Raw genomic sequence first — 23,840 nt, forward strand, 5'->3', positions numbered from 1 at the left:
TTGTTACTTTGTGACCCAACTTCACTTACTGCCCGGGTGGATGTTGCGATGCGCGGACCAGAAGACTCCGTCGTCGGTCAGCCGTTTGCTGCACGTAACCTCCAGCTGCTGAGCCGCCCTGCAGGGAGGAAAACGAGGCGCTATTCATATGCGTCTCATAGCTGATTTAGTGAGAATACTCTCAGCTATATAGAGTTTTATAAGAGTTAAGAGCGTTTATATTAAGAGCTTTTGTATTCCTCTAGTGATGATGCACTTATTTTTAATAACACGAAAGAAATAGAAATAAACCAATAGACAAAAGGTACCCGTTACTTGCATCCCGGATACTGATAAGTTCACTTATTAATGGTAAAATACGTCGCTCAACGTTCTCCTTTGAAAAGTAAACGCCTACTATCATGCATGTGAAACATGAATATCGACTAAAGATAGGTATAGAGTTTCCACTAAAAAAAAAATCGGCTGCAATGCTGCTGTACCGTAAACGGTCGGCACACCGCCAGTCTGGCAATCTGTCTCACGACGGAACAGCAACAACTGCGGGCCCAAGATAAGAGCAGACCGGGAATATTTATTGCTGCGCGCAGCTCACCATAAAATTCACTACCGGCGCTAATCACCATAAATGGTTCAGGGCTGCGGAATAAAATTACGGCAGTTCGGCTCAAATTTCAAAGGATGCGTCGACAGCTATTCCAGTTAAAGCTCCACAACATTCAATGAATAAGAGGCACATGCTTGAGACAAGCAGCCAACGGGCTGAAAATGCAATATAATTAGCAATTACCCGCTTGCGCGCATAGGTGTCCACCATAATACCCTAAAAACGTTCAGCTGGGATTGTTTTTATCGGCGGTGGAAGTTTGAAAAACCACCGCAGTTCTGCCGCCGCCTCACTCACCAGTCTGGCAGCTTCTCCTCGCAGACGTACAGGGCGCACTTCAGGTACGGGTTGTACAGTCTGAAAGTGGTGTTGATGGCCTCAATCTGCGCCTCGTCCGGCAGGCCGGCGGCGTTCAGCACGAACGCCGTCTGGAACTCCTTGGTTTTCTTCTGTAATCGGGATGCATAACCGGGTCACTTCGGGCACAATGCTAAGTGATTCACACTTTTAACACTTCCGTGGTCATATGCTGATTGACTTTCGCGTCAAGCGCAAGCACGGAGAGGGGAGCAATTAATAGCGCGAGAGTAATGTGTTTGAATAGGCTTTCGCATGCGATTTCCTGAATCCCGGAACAATCTTTTCAGTCATAGCATAACAAAGTCCGGTCGTTTTATAACGAGTTATTCTTGCTAGCTGCTCTGCTACCGGTGCTGTCCGTGACCTCCCACCCTCTCCCTGACCCCACCCCCTCCCTGCCCCCCCCCCCCCCCACCCACTCACCTGCGGCAGAGTACCGACCAGCTGCTGGGTGCTCGTCTTCACGGCTCGCTCAGTGAACGCGCTGAGCGTGCGCCCGGTGCCGTTGTGGATGAGCCGGATCGTGTCTCCATTCAGCACTGGCTCAGGCGGCAGGTACGGGTTCTCCCAGTCCGGGATGTCCTCCTCGTCATGGGGCACGATCTTCCTGTGGTCGGAATCGCAGGGGAAGGGAGTCGGAACGGTCAATGTGTAGGCAAAAGACGACCATGTAGCGTTCCTTTTGACTTCAGAGTATCGATACTGATGCAGTTTACCGGACCGAACTGTGGCTAAGCTGCTCGGTATTAAATTGACACTGGGGTAGGCAGTTTTGTGACATTGCTTTTCGTGAAGGTACGCAGTCACCACAAATTATTGACGGCCTCACTAAACGTTCTTACTCGCTTCTTGTCGTTTCCGGAAGCTCTCCAGCGTTTCTACCGGAAGTTTTAAGCGTCCTTACCAAAAGTTGTTGACGTTCTTACCAGAAGTTGTTGACGTCCTTGAGTCGGAAGCCGGTGACGGAGTAGATCTCGGACATGTTGAGCGTGCTCGCGGTGTCGGTCGTGTTCTCAAAGTCCCAGGCGGGGTAGCTGAGGTTGTGCGAGTGCAGAAAGCTGCTGTGAGAGCCGATCGTCTGCAGGGTCACCAGCGAGCCGTACGCCAGGTCTGCTCGGAGAGAACGGCGTGGTACGGTTAGGCACAGGGCGTAGGCAATAGCGTCCACTGACCAGTGCTTAGTCGCTAAATATGAACGTGACGGATTACTAGGCATTTATCAAAAGGTTGCCATATGATCAGCCAGCATAGTTCACAGAGGATGATACGTTAGCTGTAGCACGGCCCGCGCCTTTTACCGCTCCGGCGCGTCTCCTACCCAATATAATCTTATACTCGTTATGCTCCCACCACTCACACTGTGGCTGTTTGAGTTTGTACATGTCGCTGTTTTTGAGCTGCATCTGAGAGCCGGCGCTGAGCCAAGAGTCGCCCTGAAATCCGTGCTGGTCCCCGCTGAAAACCGAATGATTGAGAGTGAGCATAAGTGACTCATATTTCCTTGGAGATAGGTATACAGGTAATGTGTATGTATGTATAGGCCTCGTTAAGACTGCTGCTGATTGTACTATCTCAGAGAAACGGGACAAATATTGGAATGGGAGCAGCAAATGCAACGCGGTATGACTTTTGAGTTTTAAAGATTTGAAACAGTTTTAAAGTTACCAGTTTCCTTTTTAGTACGACCAGTTATGTTGTTGGTGTTACTCATATCTATCAACATAAAATATGATGATAGTTACTTACACTTGCAATATGAGAGCGTCGTGAATGCAGTACACCATCAGGTAAGTGGCAGCTGGTATGGCGATCAAACACAGCGCACGGGCCAAGAAGTGCTTCACCGTGTGCGTCTGAAAAACAACAGCATTTCAATAAGTTTTCACGTTAGAAAACAACACGATTGTTGGCATAGTTGCGGTCAATGAAGAACCGTGCGTTGTACTTGGAGATCGCAAAATTACAAAGGAAAGTTTCCCTGAAAGGTTCAAAAGCGATCTACGTATTTTTGATGGACAAAATAAATGCTTATGTACCTATCATTTCGATATCGTCTGTTGATTTTGTCTCTTCCGACTTTTGATCAGTCATGTGTAAAAAATATTTCCGTCTGTGAAAGTCTTTCCCATACGGACCCTTTTAACTATTTGCGGTTTTTATTCTCGCCCGAAGCGGCATCTGTATGCTAAATTGTGTCCTCACGAATTTTTCTGTTGACTTCTTTTTATGACTCGTTAAATGCATGCAAGCTGTATTCAATCACTTTTATGATTATTTCTATCCAAAACCGAAGATAATTTATTTTATTGTTCACTCACCAGCGGCTGCGTATAGTCGCAGAAGATGGACCAGAGGTCGGTGACTGTATACAGGCCGACCACGGCCAGCACGAACACGCCCACAAACTTGACACTCAGCACGCAGCCGAGCGAGAGTCCGGTGAGACTCAGCGTGAGCCACCAGCGGCCGCTGAACGATCTGGAAACGGTCAGTCGGTCCCGCTGAGACGTGTGGGCACTCACAGCGTACCTACAGATGTGCATTGGGCGGATAATGCAGCCCGTTAGGGTAGACACGCTTCACCATTACAAAATGATGAAAAGCGCAATCATGCATATAACTCGGTATGCCCTTGAATTATTATAAAATGATATCAGGTAAACAAATGACAAATAGCAAATATGAGGAATGATAATGACTAATGATACCAATATGACGATATACTAATGGTAGGTACTGCACTTGAGGCAATTTATCTGCATACGGGGTATATATGTTACGGGTCATATGCTAACTTGGGCAGTATGCAAACTACCCGGGCAGTATGCATACTACCCAACAGCCCGGGCAGTATGCATACCGCCCGGGTAGTATGCATACTACCCGACCCCTTGGGCAGTATGCATACCGCCCAAAAGCTTGGGCAGTTTGCATACTGCCCGCTTTCCGACCTAAAGTTGTGTAATCCATGTCCACATTAAGAATATGAATGGCTCTCTAGATAACAATAGATCGACCGAGAAGAATTTTTGTCGTCAAACGTGATTGATCGATCGTAGGATGGAATGAGGATTGGAATAAAGTGTTGAAATTACTTTTTCCCATATCCATTGTTGAATAACCAGTGGCCAACAAGTCATTGTCATTGTGAAGCGTTAACTGAGTAAAATGAAAAGACGACGACAAAATTTGACGTCATCAATTTTGAACAGTTCTTTTTTCGCTATAACTTTGCCAAAAAAGAGGAATCAATCTCAAATTTGGTATGTGGATAGAAGGCGGATGGGACTATCACATACTCGTATTTTCCGTTTTTTTTTTTCGAAATTCAAAAAAAACTTTTTTGAATTTTTGCCTATTATATTCAAAAATTACTTTTTTTGATTTTGGGGTTCAATATCTAAACATTTTAAAAAATCCGAAATAGCAGTTTTGTAGCCCTCTAATTCGACACTTTTTATACCTATTCTTAAACATTTTCTGTATCTATAAAGCTGTAGGCCTGACAGCTCTTCCCGCGAAACCTTTTTTGGGTCGAAAATGGCAGAAATGACGTCACTCTGACGTCATTAGCGGCCAACCTATCATAGCCTTTGGAAAATTTTTGGTCACAATGTGTAATAGCTACGATCCCGGGAGGGTACTGAAAGTTTCGTGGCAATCGGCGCAGCGGAATTCTGGAGACATATAAAAAACTAAGAGGGGACAGCAAAGGCCCCCCCCCCCCCCCCCACCACCACCCGGAAGGTCAAAACGTTTGTCATTCACATATATATGTTACGGGTCATATGCTAACTTGGGCAGTATGCAAACTGCCCGGGCAGTATGCATACTACCCAACAGCCCGGGCAGTATGCATACCGCCCGGGTAGTATGCATACTACCCGACCCCTTGGGCAGTATGCATACCGCCCGGGCAGTATGCATACCTCCCGGGTAGTATGCATACCACCCACCTTTCTTCTCACGGGCAAGATGTTTACTCGGGCAGTATGTTGACTTATACACTTCGTGAGGCTTGTTAATGCAATAACTCGCGTATATATGTGAATGACAAACGTTTTAACCTTCCGGGTGGTGGGGGGGGGGGCATTTTTTGTCCCCTTAGTTTTTTTTTCGATATATCTCCAGAATTCCGCTGTGCCGATTGCCACCAAACTTTCAGTACCCTCCCGGGATCGTAGCTATTACACATTGTGACCAAAAATTTTCCAAAGGCTATGATAGGTTGGCCGCTAATGACGTCGGAGTGACGTCATTTCTGCCATTTTCGACCCAAAAAAAGGTTTCGCGGGAAGAGCTGTCAGGCCCACAGCTTTATAGATACAGAAAATGTTTAAGAACAGGTATAAAAGGTGTCGAATTAGAGGGCTACAAAACCGCTATTTCGGATTTTTAAAATTTTTAGATTTTGACCCCCCCCCCAAAAAAAAATCAAAAAAGTAATTTTTTGAATATTATAGGCAAAAATCCAAAAAGTTTTTTTTTGAATTTCGAAAAAACGGAAAATATGTGATAGTCCCTACCGCCTTCTATCCTCATACCAAATTTGAGATTGATTCCTCTTGTTTGGCAAAGTTATAGCGAAAAAAGAACTGTTCAAAATTGATGACGTCAAATTTTGTCGTCGTCGTTTCATTTTACTCAGTTCACGCTTCACAATGACAATGACTTGTTGGCCAGCGGGTTATTCAACAATGGATTTGGGAAAAAGTAATTTCAACACTTTATTCCAATCCTCATTCCATCCTACGATCGATCAATCACGTTTGACGACAAAAATTCTTCTCGTTCGATCTATTGTTATCTAGAGAGCCATTTATATTCTTAATGTGGGCATGGATTACACAACTTTAAGTCGGAAAACGGGCAGTATGCAAACTGCCCAAGCTTTTGGGCGGTATGCATACTGCCCAAGGGGTCGGGTAGTATGCATACTACCCGGGCGGTATGCATACTGCCCGGGCTGTTGGGTAGTATGCATACTGCCCGGGCAGTTTGCATACTGCCCAAGTTAGCATATGACCCGTAACATATACGCGAGTTATTGCATTAACAAGCCTCACGAAGTGTAGTCAACATACTGCCCGAGTAAATATCTTGCCCGTGAGAAGAAAGGTGGGTGGTATGCATACTACCCGGGAGGTATGCATACTGCCCAAGGGGTCGGGTAGTATGCATACTACCCGGGCGGTATGCATACTGCCCGGGCTGTTGGGTAGTATGCATACTGCCCGGGCAGTTTGCATACTGCCCAAGTTAGCATATGACCCGTAACATATATATTAGGTAAATATATCTATCTTCGAAGTTCTAATGCAATTTAAAACGTTTTAAGTCAATGCCATCAGCAGACCACTGAAGAGGTGCCGGTACAAGTCATCAGAAGTTTGTGGCTCCCTTTGGCTGCTCATTAAGTGTTCACGGGGCGCCGGCGGCTGTTGAGGTGAGCGTGACGACCTCCTAACACCGGCCGGGGAGGCAGTCCGACCCCTGACCTTTCTGAGTCTCTGCCGGCCGCTACCGCGAGAGGAAACATTTTAGGCTGTCGGCAGTGGCGTCTCGCCGAGTTATGGTCTGCCTGCGCCGAGTGATACGACCTGACAGATGTTGTCTCTGACACAACCAACTGACGGTAAAACAATTCCGCCGGCGTTTTATATGGCAGCCCGCCAGTTTATCCGAGAGCCATTTCTCAGTTGTTTGTAAGGGGCTGTCAGTCACTGCACAGGCAGGTTCAACCATTGCCAGAACCGCTTGTCTTCTTGCAATTCCTATCCATCAAGTACTGAAAATAATTCCACCAACTGTTTTACGTCTGGATTCGAGCAGGGAGCACAGTGAGGGTCCAATTTGAAGCACTGCTAGTGACCTTTGGAAGAACTCCTGCAGATGCGCCACCTCAGAGAGACGGTCTGTGCTGTTCCCACGGCGCACCGGTGGAGCTCTCGCGACTATAAATTACGTGCCAGTCCCGGGGCCTTGGACCGAAGTGGTTGCTGCCACTGAGCTTAATGCTGGATGGCCTGAAACTAAATGGAGATAATATTCATGATGGCAGATATAAAAGCTGAGCTATGTGCTCTGGTGGTAGCACAAATCACCTGTAATTTCTTTATTTGAAGCTAGCACACACCAATCAGCCATTAGACGTTAGCCAGGTCTTCGACCAAAAGAAGTACGCACATCAGACTTGTAACTTTTCTCCCGGCGCTATAAGACAAGTTCGAAACCAGCTAAAAAAGCGAACTCAAAGTTCTAGCGGTAGTTTACGAGAAGTTGAGCGCACGCCTGCCGCTTCGGAACGATAAAAACATATTTTTCCATTTCCGCCAACATTTTCTTGTCAGATATGGTGAAGGACGAGGAAAATTTAAAAACAAACTTCATCCCATTGAAAACTAAAAGATATTTTGCACAATGACCAGGGCCAACGCCAGCATTTAGCCGGCTTCCGTCTAATCATTTGCGCTGTTTAAAACGGGGCTGAAGTGATTGAAGAAGTAAGGCGAAAGCGTAGAATGTCGCAATTTATCTGTAAAGCATTTAATCTTTCGTAAGATGGTTAAGTGTTCGACGTTACAAGGATTATATATGCACGATCAGCTTGCTAGTTGCTAACTAATAAGAAGGCTGATGAAGTTTTAGGGCATTGGCTGTTAACTTGTTTTGTATTTCTCTTATGTTAGCATTCTATTCTCACCTGTATTTGTTGAATTTAAAGTTGAACATCGTTGTGGCAGCCATGAAAAACATCAGGATGGGATCGAGAAGAATAAAACGACTGATAGTTGTAATGCCCACATCTGAAAAAAAAAACAGGAATACGTTATCATAAATGTTAAACATGTAATAAACCATGCATTTTACATGGATTGTATCTCAAACGGTGGCGTGAATACCACCCTGCAGCATGTACGAGACTGATGGAGCGAAAAAAAAAACATGAACCAGGCACAGTTGACCTCGGATACTCACCAGATGACCTCGGATACTCAGTACTCACCAAGCGCCAGCAGCAGGGAGCCGAGGGTGGCGGCCGTCACTGACCCCGTGAGGTCATCGACAGTTATAAACGCCATCGGCACGATCGAGGCGCCCATCGTGGCGCACAACTGACGGCGCCACAGGTAGGGTTAGGTCAGTGTTCAGGTCAGGTCATCCATAATTATAAAGGTCCTAGGGTGTGATGGCGTCACCCGTGGGAACAAAACTTACGGATAGGAAAATAGAAACGATGTTTGGATGTCCTTCACTAATGATCAAATAATTTTAGGAAGAGAATATTTTACGCTAGTATACGAGTAATACGTAGAAAATCATCATATCTATCACCAAAATATTAAGAATTAAGATTTAAGATAACGTTTTAAGGGTTCAAAATTTAACATAAGGCCAAGGCATTTCTTGACTTGTTAATTCTTACCGCTCGCATTCCCACAAAGCTGGTCTCGTTGAATTGTTCGCCTGGCTTTGTAAAAGGGAACGAGCCGTTGTATCCCGTGGCGTAGCCGGCACCAGCGATTAGAATCTGACAGCAAAATGCAGACAATGCAGTTAACTTTTTAGGAAACAAAAGCAGATATTTTTTGGTTACATTGCGATGAAACATGGCTGTAACGGAACAAAATAATAAATATTTAACATAGATGTAACGAAATAACCGAAGGTTTATTGTCAATAGTTAAAACTTGTGTTTTTCTATTGAAAAACAAATCTGAGTTCCCTGACAATTTGACAAAAGCTGCCTGATATCATATGCAATGTGCCGCTTGACAAAAATAAAATACATTCGATATAATCAGTCTATTAAAGCTCACGGACTATTCCGTTCCTGAGGCTTCCTTTATTTCTAACCTTATTTTAAATCTATTACTTACCTTCCCAAGAGGTGGATGAACGTCGAAAAAGAAAGTGCGGTTTATGTACCAGTTTGCCATCTTACCGAAGTGGGTTTCATCCCACCTGAAAAGCGAACAGGTGAGTTCAAGAGGCAGTTTCAGAGCAACTGAGAACAATTATCAATTAAATGAAAGAGTGGCATTTACTGCCCTTCATTTTTTTTTGCAGTATCACGGAAGCGACAAAAAAGTTTAGCTATGTTTGATATGAAGGCTAATTCCTAATGGGTTTCGAGTAGGTAAATTCATTAATCGGAAAGTTCGTTCATGGCTGTTTTATTGGTCATTACAAGCGACAACGCCGACGGAGTTTATCAAAAGGCTCGTAATTTCCGACCAAGCTGTACCATGAGCAAATGTTCCAATGCACTCGTGGCGCATATTGATCATTTACCGCATTTTTAATCCGTGATAACAACACAAAATATATAGACATTTGACCCTCCAAACAATGATTTATACAAATAAGCAGGCGACGCCTGTGTATAACTCACGCCACCCAGGGAGGACTGCGGAGGTCGTACAGTCGAGTCACTGCCGACAGCAGACAGATGCTGCCGAAAATGGCCCGCCACCGGCCGCTGCTGACGGCCCTGTCGGAGGCGGAGCAGACGGTCAGCGCGCCCGGAGGACGTTTGGGGCGTACGGAGACGGTGGTTAAAGAGGCACCCAGACGGCGACTTGGCTAGCCACTGTAAGGGACACCGTGAGGACCTCAGTCGGACGCCCAGTGACAGGTTAGAGGCACCCAGACGGTGACTTGATTAGCCACTGTAAGGGCACCGTGAGGACCTCAGTCGGACGCCCAGCGGACGCGGTTAGAGGCACCCAGACGGCGACTTGATTATCCACTGTAAGGGCACCGTGAGGACCTCAGTCGGACGCCCAGCGGACGTTCAGAGGCACCCAGTGTGCGATCAGGGGCACACTATTGCCTGCAATAGTCGGTCAAGGATCGGGCAGTGCAGAAAGCGCTCAGCTCACAGCCGTCCAGTCACATGGCAACCACCGCTGTGTTTTTAACATTAGACAAATTAGTAGGTGCGTAGACAAGTGCGAAACGGAAACAGTCGAGCATAAAAAATAAACATACGGCAATTATGATTTGCATGTCCCAGGACAGCTACCGTAACAACCGTGTGGTAAGCGCAATGCAACCGCAATGATGCATTTGTCATTTTGGAAGCGCTAAGGTGTTGGGAACTGCATAAATCGCACATCATAACGCGATGTGATGTCTAGTCTAGCCGAGGGGCAGCTCGCGGCCCAAGGTGCCGTGCCGCGTTCGCCCGATACCCTTAGCCTGGGGCGTCGAGGGGTCACGTGCCCTAAGCGACGACCAATCAGACGGAGTTGACTAGAGCTGGCGTCACGAGCGGAACGCGGAAAAATGAGAGTCCTGCCATTTTGGCCGGGGTGACTCGCGAACATAATGGTAGAGCCTGAGCATTTAGCAAAGTGGGGATGATGCCGCCTCGCTTAAACCTAACTATTTCAACGCGCTTTTAATGAGTATGGCCAAGTATGAGTAGTAATAGACTAGATGCCGGCAGCGCTCTTGCGTTGCCTTGGGCCAGAATTGGAGGTACGGTACTGAAGGCACACACCGGGCCAAACCACCGAAACCCAGACTGAGCTTGGACTGAACCTGAAACCAACCGAAACATCCCAAAAATGCTTGGAAGCACGCGAGATTGGTGTGGATATCTACCTACAGTAAGATATGCACGTGCATAGTTCATGTCCCAGGCACCCCGGCAGATGCCGGCAGCGCTCTTGCGTTGCCTTGGGCCAGAATTGGAGGTACGGTACTGAAGGCACACACCGGGCCAAACCACCGAAACCCAGACTGAGCTTGGACTGAACCTGAAACCAACCGAAACATCCCAAAAATGCTTGGAAGCACGTGAGATTGGTGTGGATATCTACCTACAGTAAGATATGCACGTGCATAGTTCATGTCCCAGGCACCCCAGTGCAGTCATTTTCATAGCATCCTGTAGCATGTGTCTAGTTCTATCAGTGTACCGACTTTTGTGTCGCTATCTCGACGTTTCCCGTGATCAGAGGATCCATCGTCAAAACCGTTAACCGCCCCCCGCACGCGCAGCTTGCACCCCTCGGATATTATCTCGCCGAAATGTCAAGATTCAATGCATTTTTTCTTATGACCTGCAAGTTTTGAACCAGTTAGAGCTGCCGTTTACCCTGCAGGCGTGGCAACGTACGAAGGGGTGCAATCGGCTTGCACGTGCATAGCTCATGCACCACAGAGTTTAGCTCAACCAAATGTGCACTATTTTGGAGGCCTTGCCTGGGACTACAATTGAACCGATTTTGAAGTTGATAGCTCAAAATTTCTTTGAGCCAGAGGACCTCACGTCAAAACGGCTTTCCGCCACCAGCACGTGCAGCCTGCACCCCTCGCAGACGGTGACCCCCCTGGAAACTGGTTCAAGGTGTTACCGATGTGTCCCGCCAGTGTGGCTTTGTCCGTGACCTCGGGTTGACCTGTAGCCTTGACAAAAAAATTCGTGTCACCGAAACTTTGAAGTGGAATAGCATGTGCCACGAAGCACTGAGCGAACCGAGGCCAGCACCAAAAGTTTACCTCGCCGGTGACGAGTCGAACGGTACCACGTTGGTCCCGATCGGTCCACCCATTTTGACTCCAGGTCCAAAAAAGCTTGGACAAACTCACATACATACATACATACTGACAAACAGGCTCAGCCGAACTTTTTTTGTTCGCTGCCGGCGCTGCCGGCAGGCGAACATAATGGTAGAGCCTGAGCATTTAGCAAAGTGGGGATGATGCCGCCTCGCTTAAACCTAACTATTTCAACGCGCTTTTAATGAGTATGGCCAAGTATGAGTAGTAATAGACAAATATATATATTGAGACGGGTTAAGCCTAAGCTACACTAGCATGAATTCCGACGTTTTTTTGGTTTCTGCAGGATTTCGGTTCGCGTCGTCAAGTTCGCCTCATAGCGAATGCATTGCGCAAGCTACACTGCCAGTCTGGCGTCCCGTGGAACGAAAACCCGCAAAAACCGACGAGTCGGAACCGAAAAAAAGTTCAGAGCTGTGAACTTTTTCTCGGTTTCTGCGGGATTTCGTTTTAGTGATGAATGATTAGAAGTGATTGTTGCTGATAATATTGTGACGATGGAACAGTTTCAAAAGTAAATGATGAAAATGGTGTAATTCATGATTAAAGAAGACAAGATATGTTTCAAAACTCTTCATTTTACTTCAAATATGATAATACAGAAAATTGTATCTAAGCTGACAAATGATTATGATCGAAAATATATTTTGGTTAGTTGTAAAATCTTTAAAACAATTATTCAATTATAATTTTGTTAAAATACAATACTATTTAACATGAATAATTAATTAATTCGATCACTTATCCATCAGAATGTTATAAACAACAGCGTCCACTCGGCGGCCGCCCGGAACGAAAAAACGCAGAAACCGTAAAAACGCGGAAACCGAAATCACGCAGAAACCGAAAAAAACGCTGACAGTGTAGCCTGAGCTTTACACAGCACATTGGGTGGACGCGTTTCGTCTAAATGACTTTTTCGACACCCTCTCGGAAATTAAAACAATACAAACACAAACACAGGTAGCTACCTGTGTTTGTGTTTGTATTGTTTTAATTTCCGAGAGGGTGTCAAAAAAGTCATTTAGACGAAACGCGTCCACCCAATGTGCTGTGTAAGTTGTAACCCGTCTCAATATGACCAAGTATGACCGTAAACTATTGCTTTGTTTTGCGCTCACTTCTGTGTATAGTTAACCTCGTGATCGTTTGCTTTTACCCATTAAAGGGACCCTCCCACCTTAACATTAGTTTTGAGTTGAGATAGCCAAGTTTGCGGCCAGGCTCAGAAACCACCATTTATCCTGGTCGCAACCCCCGCAGCTTTATGGTGTTCAAGAAATTTCTTCCCTTTACTTGCAGGGTGGGACCAGCGTGGTCCCTATCTCTTAACCATTACGGGAATCTGATGACGTCATCAGGCTTTCGAACGTCCGTTAAATGTTTGACTAAAACGTTTTGTAGCACGCGGTGGTATAGGCTGCTTTGCGCGCAACAAATGCCGCACTTTCAAATAAAGTCGCTAGGAACAGCGGATATCCCAAAAAGTAAACAAAAGTAAAAGTCTAATATCTTGAAAACCGGTGAATATTTTTCAATGAAATTTGGTAGATATTCGTTTTTGCTCTTTCTGAACCGAGCGACATCACTTTCATGCCAATTCATTAACTTTTTTGAAGGTGGGAGGGTCCCTTTAACCCGCGCCCCACGGGGGGGGGGGCTATTTATAGCCCCCCCTCCCGTTTTTCTGCAATAACTTCCAAACCGCTTGACGTATCGACGCCAAACTTTCAGCACCTTCGGCTGCATCAATTTGACACCTTGTGTCAAAATTTGAACTTCGTAGTTACCATAGGTCGGCCGGAAATGACGTCAGAGTGACGTCATGTTCGTCCGATTTCGACGCAAAACATTGAACCACGGCAATCGCTCCCAAGAGCTCAGTTTTTAAGCTAGATCCAATTTCTTTGCATGAAAGGACTCAGAATTGACCGCGCTATCAAACTGCTATCTCGGATTTTCAAAATTTTGAAAATTTCGAAAATTTTATATAATAATATTCAAAATTTATATTTTTATATTTTTTTCAAAAAGTTTCTCACTTTTCGAAAAAAACCGGAATATATGTGACAGAACGCATGATTATGACTAACTCTAGCAAGTTTTAGCTAAATATCTTCAAAAATGGCCAAGTTATACGCATTATTGCAAAAAATTCACAATTATTAATTTTTCAAATCACTTTTTCAGTACGTATTTGACGTCGTACACCAATATAAATGGCACCATCGTGTTCCTGAGCTCAAACTGCATCCAATAGACACCTTTTTTGTTGAAAAATTTCAACTTCAAAATTTGACCTTTTTTGACCTGAAAGTGACCTGACCTAAGCTAAATTCGACTCAAAATGACCTCGAATGACACAGACGACATCAAATTCGAAATCTATGGCCTAAATGAACCATAAAACATGTGTCACGTGACCGACGCATGATATAATATTTTCGTGACCTGTGATGACCTGACCCTGACCTGAAAATCAAAGTACAAGTTTGGTACCCTCAAGGTATCTAGAGCATCTGTTCACGAGTGTGGAAACCAAAAATGAGCCTGATCTGACTTGTAAGACGGCGGCCAGAGCCCAAAATGTGAACAAGCCAAAGTGCTAATAATTTTTACTTTGACCTGACCTGTGACGTCATCGGTGACCTCGAGGTCAATGAAATTAGGTTTCGCTCGACAGTTTTTCCGGGGCTATCAGACGCCGTTTGAATTTTGACGATCGGCCCAGTAGTTTCGGAGTTAGGAGGGGGGGCTATGAATAGCCCCCCCCCCCCCCCCCCCCAGTAGGGCGTGTTATACACAGACCCCAGTGGGGCGCGGGTTAATGATAATCACTCATTGTCTGACAATATGTTTCTCGATTCGCCTCGCTATATTTGTCTCAACTCAAATCGCTACATCACTGCATCTGCAGTATACCTACCTACCTTAACTTTCCAACTGTTTGGAGTAACGCATCGTCTTTTATTGCTCCTAAACCTCCAATTCGATAGCGTGATGTCATTACACCTAACAGTTAGCGGCGAGCGCTTTATGTGCCCTAAAGCTGCGACGCAATCAGTTTGAAAGGACTCTCGCCGACGGCTTTTGAACTTAATGAGCCGGTTGACGGGGACTCAGGTGTACTCTGAAAGAACATATGACCAAAACTTTCCGCGAAGGACAACACATTTCAGATTCCTTCGGTCATAACCTTAGAAGTGTTGACTAAAAACTGTTAGCAATGGTAAAAAGACAGTGCAGCAGCCAGCAACCGACTGCCGCGAAAGTCCATGCATTCAGCCATGGACCGCTCGGGTAACCGCTTCGGAACAAAATCCTCCGTTCCATCGTTTCCATCCTCAGGACAGTCAAATCCTTCTCCTCTACGCCTCAGCTCCCCGTTCCGGGCTGCATGGGCAACTTTATCCCACATGACTAGCTCCACCCCAGGAGCAGACCCGCAACCGAGTGCGGTGACCGTTAGCGAGGCTGAGTGGCCTGTGTCCACGTGATGGGCTCAGCCCCGGCGGAGCACCCAGGGTGCCCGCCCAGGGTGGCCGCCCAGGCCAATGTCTCCCCCTAATTCCCATCATCCAATTCCGGCTCTGAAATGGGCTTGTCAGACAGAAAGAGCCTAACCAAACAAAACAAACAAAGCAAGTTTCGGAAAAAGAAAGAGTCTTACCACTCTTCAGCTTTATGCACAATTTATATGTGCATGAGTGCATACATTGCGAATGGCCTAACTATGTGCAATGTACAATGTTGAATGTGTAATGTGCATTGTATGATGAATGCACAGCACAGATAGTCGTCAGTCGACAGGGACGTAGCCAAGGGGGGGGGGGGCGGAGGGGGCGCCCGCCCCCCCCCCCTTGGGGTTTTCAGGAGGCCCCCCCGAAAGGATTCAGGCCAACGTGGGCCGAAGGCCCACGTTGGCCTGAATCCTTTTGGCCTGAATCCAACGTGGGCCGAAGGCCCACGTTGGCCGAAATCACGTCGGAGGCGAACGAAATTCACGCGGAAATCTAAAAATGACGTCAGAACAATCAGGGCCCTCTGACCAGCCTGACAAGTGACAGCTAGGACCCTTCTCATCTCCTGTGAATAACCACTAGTGTCTGTGTCTGACCGCTAGGGCCCCTCTGACTCCTCAGTGGAGAGGAGGCCCTCTGTGGGTAGGAAGCCCTCTGTAGAGAGGAGACCCCCTGTAGAGAGGAGGCCCTCTGCAAAAAGGAGGCCCTCTTCAAAAAGGAGGCCCTCTGTAAAAAGGAGGCCCCCTGTAGAGAGCAGGCCCTCTGTAAAGAGGAAACCGTCTGAAATCAGAAGGCCCTTTGAAGAGAGGAGGCCCTCTGTAGAGAGGAAATCGTCTGAAGAGAGGAGGCCCTCTGTAGAGGAGGACTCCCTCAGCAGAAAGGAGGTCCTCTGTAGGTAGGAGGCCCTCTGTAGGTAGGAGGCCCTCTGTAGGTAGGAGGCCCTCTGTAGAGTGAAGGCCCTCTGAAGAGAGGAGGCCCTTTGCAGAGATGAGGTCCTCTGTATAGAGGAGGTCCTTGTAGAGACGAGACTCTGAAGAGAGGAGGCCCTACATAGATAAGAAGCCCTCTGTAGAGAGGAGGTCCCTGTAGAGACTAGAGAGGAGGCCCTCTGTAGAGAGGACTCCCTCTGTAAAGGAGGCCCTCTGGAAAGAAAGACACCCTCAGCAGAGAGGAGGCCCTCTGTAGATAAGAGGCAATCTGTAGAGAGGAAGCCCTCTGTAGATTAAAGGCCCTCTATGGACAGGAGGCCCCCGGTAGTCAAAGACAGCGTCGTATATTAAGTACATAGAGTGGAGGCCCACTGTAAGCAAATTACCTTCTGGCTTCTGGTCCCTGCTACTCCCTATAGAGAGTTCTCAGTTCTCACTATAGTGAGAACTGAGAACTCAGGAAACTGTACAGAATAGACTCCCAACCGCGTCGCCGCCCACTGTAGGAAGGGACAGGGGAGGAGGTCCTCTGTAAACAGAAGACCCTATCCTATGTAGAGAAATTATTTGTATAAATGCGCTCAGAGAAATCATGCCGGGTGCCGTCAACGGTTTTGCCGTCAACGGTTTTACCTGCAGTGGCCGCAAAAACTGCCAAAATAGCCAATATAGTATTTTAGGAAACCAGTTTCCGGCAATAACTTTAGTCTCAAAATTTGCACGAACTTCCCTTTACCAGCATCGTGTTCCTCTCGTCAAGACGTGTGGAATGAACTATCAATTGACCTTAAAAGGTCAACTTGAAAATTTGGCCTCAGGTCAAGGTCATGACCTGACCGATAAGGGTTAAGTTCTATATCAGTCCATCCGTATCGTCGAGCCAAAGACAACTAAGGTGTATTCATCGCTCTAGCATGCCTCTATCAAAAGTTATTCGCGAGAAACAGTCAGATACCATTGGTGACCTGAGATGACCTCAGGGTTATAAAAAGGGGTCACGGGTGCCATTTTCATGTTCAGTGTGTCAAAGATACTAGTAATTCAGTGTTTTAGAGTGTTTATAATGACTTCCGTCTAAAAAGACGACTTTCAATTTAACGTCGCAAAATTGACCTGACCTTATGTCATCGATATCAAAATTCCAAGACATACATTTTTTAACATTTTGTCGCTCTTTTGCATTTGCATCTCTGAAAGTTTCAAAGCGTTTGGTCACTCCGTGTAGCTTTGGCAGACATTGAAACTTTTTATGTAGTGAGGTCATTTGACCTGACCTGATGACCTGACCTTAAGTGACCAGGGTCTGAAATTTTCACAACATATGTAGTAATGATGTAGGGTAAAGTGTGCCGCGCCGCCGTTTTTGAGATATTCACGGAAAACTGCAGGGGGTGTTTAACACCCCCCGGCAGGGCGCGGGTTAATGCATGAACACAGCAGCCCATTTCTGTAAAATATACCTGTGGCTGTGTAGGTATTTTTACGATGGATGCAATTACCCGAGCCATTTATCAGACCGTGGTAATATTCCCATAGCCATGCTTCGCACAACTCGTAATAATTTGTTTGACCGGGAAATTAATATATACACCTATCCATCTATTGTTTATTGCATCTACAGCGTAAATGAAGCAAACCACCTGGACCTAGGAAAATTTACTAACGAAACCATGTCTTACTTACAGCAAGTAAACGTGGCATCATTCACACAGAAAGAATTGATAACCGTATAGTTTCAATCTTGCAGACGTCAGTCAGGTCAGAATCGTGACAAGCCTATTGGAAAATATAATGAACTGTGTCCTGCTTCGAGAAAACGAGTCAAAACCACCCAATTCTTTCTGAATTACGTCAGATTATCTAATCTGTAAGCGCCCAGATAGCATTTACTGACAGGGGCACCGGGAAGGATCATCTGAGGTGAGGTGAGGTCATCAACAGTTTTTAGCCAATAAATCACGACATGATGGGGCTAAATAGTTGTTAGTGTACCAAACCGTTCGCCTGGTCATGACGCGTCGATTGGTACCCAGCGTGACCTTCCTAGGTCAGATTTTGAAGTTGACCTATCTATGTAGGTCGTTATGAACCATGTTATTTGTTATGACCTCTGGCGACCTCAATATTGACCTGACCCAAAAAAGTTGTTTACAAAAGTTGTAAGTCGTTCAACGAACTATCAAACGCCGCTGCCGTTTGTCGCTACGATTCGTGCTTTTCGAGTTCTGACGGGGGCCAAAAAGGCCCCCGCCCGATTCAGGGTCTTTCAGAGCCCGCCCGGAATACGGTTAAGCGCTTGAACGATATATGATAATACACCAAATGTTACTCTGACCGTCATCCAGTATCCACCCATTCCTTCGCAGATCCTCCCCCTCCTGCTGCAGTTCGACCGCCACCGCCGCTGCCGCCGGCGCCCGAGTTTTTTTTCCAGTTACCATGCCACTCGGAGACTTGTGGTATGCGTATGTTTCTTACCGCTGTAGCGGTAAGAATAAAGAAACATACCAGTGCGCTGGCCATATGAAAGCTGAACAAAAGTGAATGCATTATGTTGTATATGTAATTATGTAGGCATGAGACCCTCTGTAGAAAGGAGGTCCCTTTAGGGAGGAGGCCCTCTGTAGAAAGGAGGCCCCCGGGATTCCTCCGCCCCTCCCTTGGCCAAATCCTAGCTACGTGCCTGTCAGTCGACGCTCTCGTATGTCCGCACAGCCGTGTCCCAGGAGACTGTCGCCAGTCTGTCAGCCTTATCCTCAGGATGACAGGATATTCATTATGCAGATAGATACGGTGACAGGATTTGCCTTATGTCCTTTTCATCACAGCGAGAAGCAGTGCGTCATGCGCGCATGTAGCATGCGATAGTTATCGTAATGTTTGCCTTGTCTTGTTTCGGCATGGTCGGTTACGTAGCACGTCCTAAAGATAAAGATAATAGCCGTTTTCACGACGGGCTATCCGGCGAATGCACCTAGTTTGACCAAATCTGCACCTAATCTGTTTTACAGCAAATACCTTCGTTTTTGAATTTATTTCAGTGTTTTAATCGATGGTAATGTCTGATAATATGACGAAGCAGGTATATAAGCAATTAGTGCAACCCTAGCTAATAACTACTAAGAGACACACTAAACCTAATTTGACCAAATCTGCACCTACTCTGCACCAAATGTGCACCAAATGTGTACCAGATGGCCGTCGGGAAAACGGCTATTAGATGGGCCACCTGTTTAAAATACCTATGTGCTAGGCACGATAGGTTATAGGTCAGGTGCCAGGTGGGCGATACAGCGTCGCATACCTATATAATTGCTAATGCTTGCAAGCTTTTTAAAAATGTCTGTTACTAATCTGTAATAAGACTTCAGCGATATAGCAAGTAAGCAGCTCACAGCGTCGCTGGTCTGTTAGAGACCACGGTGTCGCGGCCGGCCGCCCGGAGACCGGTGCCAGGGGCGTACAGTCCAGGTAGGCTGGGATGCTGCGCGAGCGGCGCGGCGGCAGGTGACGGAAGGTCAGTGAACCGCAGATCTCGGCCCTGACACTGAGCGAGAGCGGCGCGGTAGAACTCAGCTGGGCCCAGAGCGGAGAGGGGCGCGGGACAAAACTCAGCTGGGCTCAGGGCGGAGAGGGGCGCGGGATAAAACTCAGCTGGGCAACGGGCGGAGAATGGTGCGGGATAAAACTCACATGGGCTCGGGGCGAAGAGCGGCGCGGGATAGAACTCAGCTGGGCAACGGGCGGAGAGCTGCGATGCACCTACTGTGGGACTGCGCGGGATTAAGTTAAACATGCAGTTAGGCAATGAGCGGAGAGAAGCGCCGGAACGAACTCAGCTTCTTTTTAAAAATGTACCTCATTCATAGCTGCTTGACAATTTATTACCCACCACTGACGAGGTGGAAAGAAATACAACCATGAAACTGTCCGATACATCTTTGTTCATTTATTTAAATCGTACCTATATATTTTCTGATAACCCATCGTAAAGATAATACCTAAACAATTTGTCGAACCAGGGAAACTCAAGGCTTGGTGCTCAGTTAAATATTCACGCATTTATAATGATATAATAACATTGGGTACTTCTTTCATATTTACTCAACAGTATTTTCAAGAATTAGCTTACCCTTAACTAATTTGTTATCATTACATGTAATTTGCACCAACTCTTTCGAAATACCTATATGCGTGTCTATCTTGATTTCGTTATCTAGTACAGATAAAGGTTCGTGATAAGATAAAAAAATAGGATAATACGAAACAGCTTATTTCTCGATAATTGTAATGTCATAATTTATTAACGGTCTTTTTATTCCGGTTCGGACGTTTACTGGCAAATGTCTCCCTTGTGTCCTTGTGGACTGTTTTTAGGACTAATGACTAATTACGGTCTCGAGTCACGCGTAGTGTGAGTGAAGGTAGGCGATGCCAACAGTAGGTACTATGAAATATCGAATGAACTTCTGAGGTCTAGGAATGCATGATTTTGCCGAGCTTTGTCGAGTGAGGATTTTGCTGCAATTTGTTCATTTAGAATTTGTGCATTTAGCGTATCGTAAGAGGTACCTAACCAGTAACCAATGAATTACATGAGTTAATGAACTACCTAATGTTAACTTTTGAACGGTGCGTGTCTTTGGATCAGCTGCTCCGTCGCTAACAATAAATGCACAATGCACACATGCTAGCAGTTCATCAGCGCAGTGCGCGCGGAAGCTCGGTGGCGGCACCCACCTGTCGGGCAGCGGCAGCAGTCCCGTCAGCTCCGTCTTCCCTGCCATCTCGGACCGCTCCAGTTGACGTCAGACGACCCCCGGAGCCGCCCGGATCAGTCTCCGGACCCGGACTGATCCCGGAGCCTCGATCTCCGGCGCTAACAGCCGTGTGCGGCTCAGCGGCAGCCACAGAGCGACAATCCCCGGCGCTGTGTCGGCTCAGTGACCACACCCGGCTCAGCGAGCAGCCGTTCCACACCGCACCCCTCCGCTCGCGTCTCTGCCCGCCGCTCCTCTCCTCCGCTCTCCGCCCGTCCGCCGGGCTGACCTCCAATCCGCGCGGCCTCCGCGAGACACGGCGGCGGCGGAGCGGCGGGTGGCCCGGGGCGGGGTCAGTGCACCTGGCCGTCGCCGCCGCCGCCGCCGCCGGGATGACCGGCGGCACACGGCACCAACAGCCGAGGCGGCACCCGAACGACGATTGCAACCGCCGCCGTGTGCGGGATGAAAGAAAAAACGGCTCAGGTAGGCGGCAGGCGTGCCACCAGCCGACGAATGATGCCCCCGGGGCAGCCTCCTGTGGGACTACTCGGCCGGGAGAGCTCGTAAGTCACGTTGGCCGTACACAGACACGCTTTTATGGGGTGCTGGAAGAAAATGACGACCGTGTCGGAAAGACGGTTTCTCAAACAAGCAGACGGAAACACAGAGACAGCCATTAGTGTTAAAGGTAGTGTGCCACCTTTGAAAGATTTCCCATTTTATTTTTCCTAGGATAAGAAGCTTCTGTTTTTACCTAATATCGCAAAAAAATCAAAAATGGGCCTGGAATAGTGCCTTTTTCGCCTAAAAGTTTTTCGGTTTTTAGATATGTATAACAACTGTAGTGGGCTCACCTGCAAACAGGCGTCGGGCAACAATCGCGAATGCGGCGCACTTGTGACAATAAGCAAAGGTCATTATAGTGTTACGACCATACGACGTACGGGAATGAGTTATCAGCTGTCTAATCGTAGACAACACAATGTCGAGCCTTAAACTGTAAGCCCGTATGGGTATTGTTTCTTTTATTTGGCTGTCGAACATTATTTATGGTTTGAAATATGATTTTATGTAAAATAATTGATATGAAAAAGTCGTCTTATAAGTTATGACCCCATTTCACCACACGCAAGTGGCAGAAATGACAATGATCAGCTGACGCATTTTTCTTGGCCGAAGTCAGAGCGCGCGGCCCGACGCACCACGCGTATTTGGAAATTCCGACCTCGACGAGCATCAGAAGCCACCTAACAGGCGTGTTCGAAACCGCAGGAGATGATGATGAACGGGTTTATCGAAACTTGATTGGATGAGCATATCGGTAATAGCGATTTCAGTGTGTGCATTTATTGTTCATAGTGGTGTGAAATGTGGTTGGGGTAGGGTAGACCGGGGCAAGTCGCCCCGCCGAGGTAAAACGCCTCACCGATGTTTCTCGGAACTGGCAAGGCTCTGGGGAAACATCCTCTCTTCTATAAAACGTGCACTATACGATCATTATATGAGCAGACCGGAAATAAATTGTGGTGACTCTTTAGGGAGATATAGCCAAAAATGTGTTTTTGGAGCGATTTTTATGTTTTGTTGTCAGATTATGCATCATGGCGTTCTTTTATCGTCCACATCAGGTTAACGACTTTTATGTATTTTGAACAGCTATTGTCTAACGCTTATAATGCCGGGTTGGTTCGTGTTAAATTATGTCTTCCTGGAGTGCAAGGCGTTGTTCTCTGACCGAACTACGTGATGGGGTAAAACGCCCCAGTAGGTCGCGGGGCAAAAAGCCCCATGGGGCGTTTTACCTCATGTGTTGTTCGGACTACCCACCTCCTAATGTTCGGTAGCTGGCGAACGGCATGTTTCTATGCATTTATATGTACTTTTCTCAGCAACTGGATGGCAAAGGAAGTATTTTGTTAGCATTTGCATTGCAATAATTTATTATTTGGCCTTATGAGGCAGGTGAAAAACCTGCTCATACAATAGTGTCGTAGCTGGACACCTGATAGGATGAAAGGTGCTAACTTCAGTGCCATGCCTCCCAAGGTCTAACGGACCTTTCATATAAGATTTAGTCAACTAGCATGTTTAATCTTTAATCTAGAGTATGGGGCTTCTTGCCCCAGGCCGTGGGGCGTTTTGCCCTGGGGTTGGGGCAAAACGCCCTATTTGCAGTTGCTTCACAAACCACTTCCTAGCTGGGAGTCCGATCATAATTGAATGAATTTGAGGGATGGAATTTAAAGTAAAATGTCCAAAGAACGCATTGAGCACAAATTTGGCCTTCCAGGTTATGTGGGACAAAAGTTATAAAGCAAAATAAATTATCTGGGGCGTCTTGCCCCAGGTTACCCTACGACCGACAACCCGTCGGGGCGAATTTCGCACTGGGGTACTCAAAATTTGAAGAATTTAAGACGTTTCCATGAGTTTTGAAGGTATGGATAAGTTCTAAAAATCCGGTTCTCCTTATCTGGGCCATTAACTCCATACGGTCCAAGAAAGCTGGCACACTACCTTTAAACTGGATAATAATGGATCGTTTTGGTGTAGGTAATGTTTTTTTTCCAGATGTGGAGAGAACAATGCTGCTGCCGCTTGCAAAATGCCAATTATGCTTTATCATACATGAATATCAATTATGAGCCTTTTTCGTCATCTAAACATGATCAGCTCAACTTTTCGCTGGGTGCTGCCAAATCGTGTGATCATCATAAACTGTTTTGTTTAAGCTTAATTTAAGTTTTACTTTGCATTGGCTGAAGTCGTCTATTGAATGCCTAACGCCTATGATAAGCCTTCCCTTCCGTCTTCTCTTGGGCTCACAAATAGTCACGTGAAACTTAAGTGTGCAACTTTAGTTCTCAGAAGTCTGGAATTCAAACCTCGCCCGTCTAGTCGCAGTTGGAGAACACATTCGTCCCGCTGCGACCTGCACGACGGAGTGTTTACCTCCTGCACCCCGGTCCGGCTCATATTGATCACAGTTGTGGCGCAGACACAGACACGGGCGGGCTCTCTCAGTCCCCGGCGTCACCGCTGCACTGTGCGGGACGACACATTATCTGCGTACCGACAGCCGGCC

General features: G+C 46.7%; 1 protein-coding gene across 1 annotated transcript in view; it reads right to left on the reverse strand.

Annotated features, from left to right (window-relative positions):
* The window catches only part of LOC122365050 (protein O-mannosyl-transferase 2-like), a 33,787-nt gene extending 12,641 nt beyond the window's left edge, over window positions 1-21,146 (reverse strand). Inside the window, exons 1-13 of the mRNA XM_043335938.1 lie at window positions 20,733-21,146; window positions 9,363-9,461; window positions 8,848-8,932; window positions 8,394-8,498; window positions 7,974-8,082; window positions 7,671-7,773; window positions 3,286-3,445; window positions 2,714-2,820; window positions 2,325-2,422; window positions 1,894-2,077; window positions 1,391-1,574; window positions 905-1,056; window positions 30-118 (exon numbers count right to left, since the gene is read on the reverse strand). Of these exons, the coding sequence (XP_043191873.1) occupies window positions 30-118; window positions 905-1,056; window positions 1,391-1,574; window positions 1,894-2,077; window positions 2,325-2,422; window positions 2,714-2,820; window positions 3,286-3,445; window positions 7,671-7,773; window positions 7,974-8,082; window positions 8,394-8,498; window positions 8,848-8,932; window positions 9,363-9,461; window positions 20,733-20,779 (1,522 nt within the window). The 5' untranslated portion in view covers window positions 20,780-21,146. The remainder of the gene's footprint in view (window positions 1-29; window positions 119-904; window positions 1,057-1,390; window positions 1,575-1,893; window positions 2,078-2,324; window positions 2,423-2,713; window positions 2,821-3,285; window positions 3,446-7,670; window positions 7,774-7,973; window positions 8,083-8,393; window positions 8,499-8,847; window positions 8,933-9,362; window positions 9,462-20,732) is intronic.
* Window positions 21,147-23,840: the final 2,694 nt, after the last annotated feature.

Source organism: Amphibalanus amphitrite, unplaced genomic scaffold (genome assembly GCF_019059575.1).
Source record: "Amphibalanus amphitrite isolate SeventyFive unplaced genomic scaffold, NRLGWU_Aamphi_draft 000712F_arrow, whole genome shotgun sequence".
Classification (NCBI taxonomy): Eukaryota; Metazoa; Arthropoda; class Thecostraca; order Balanomorpha; family Balanidae; genus Amphibalanus; species Amphibalanus amphitrite.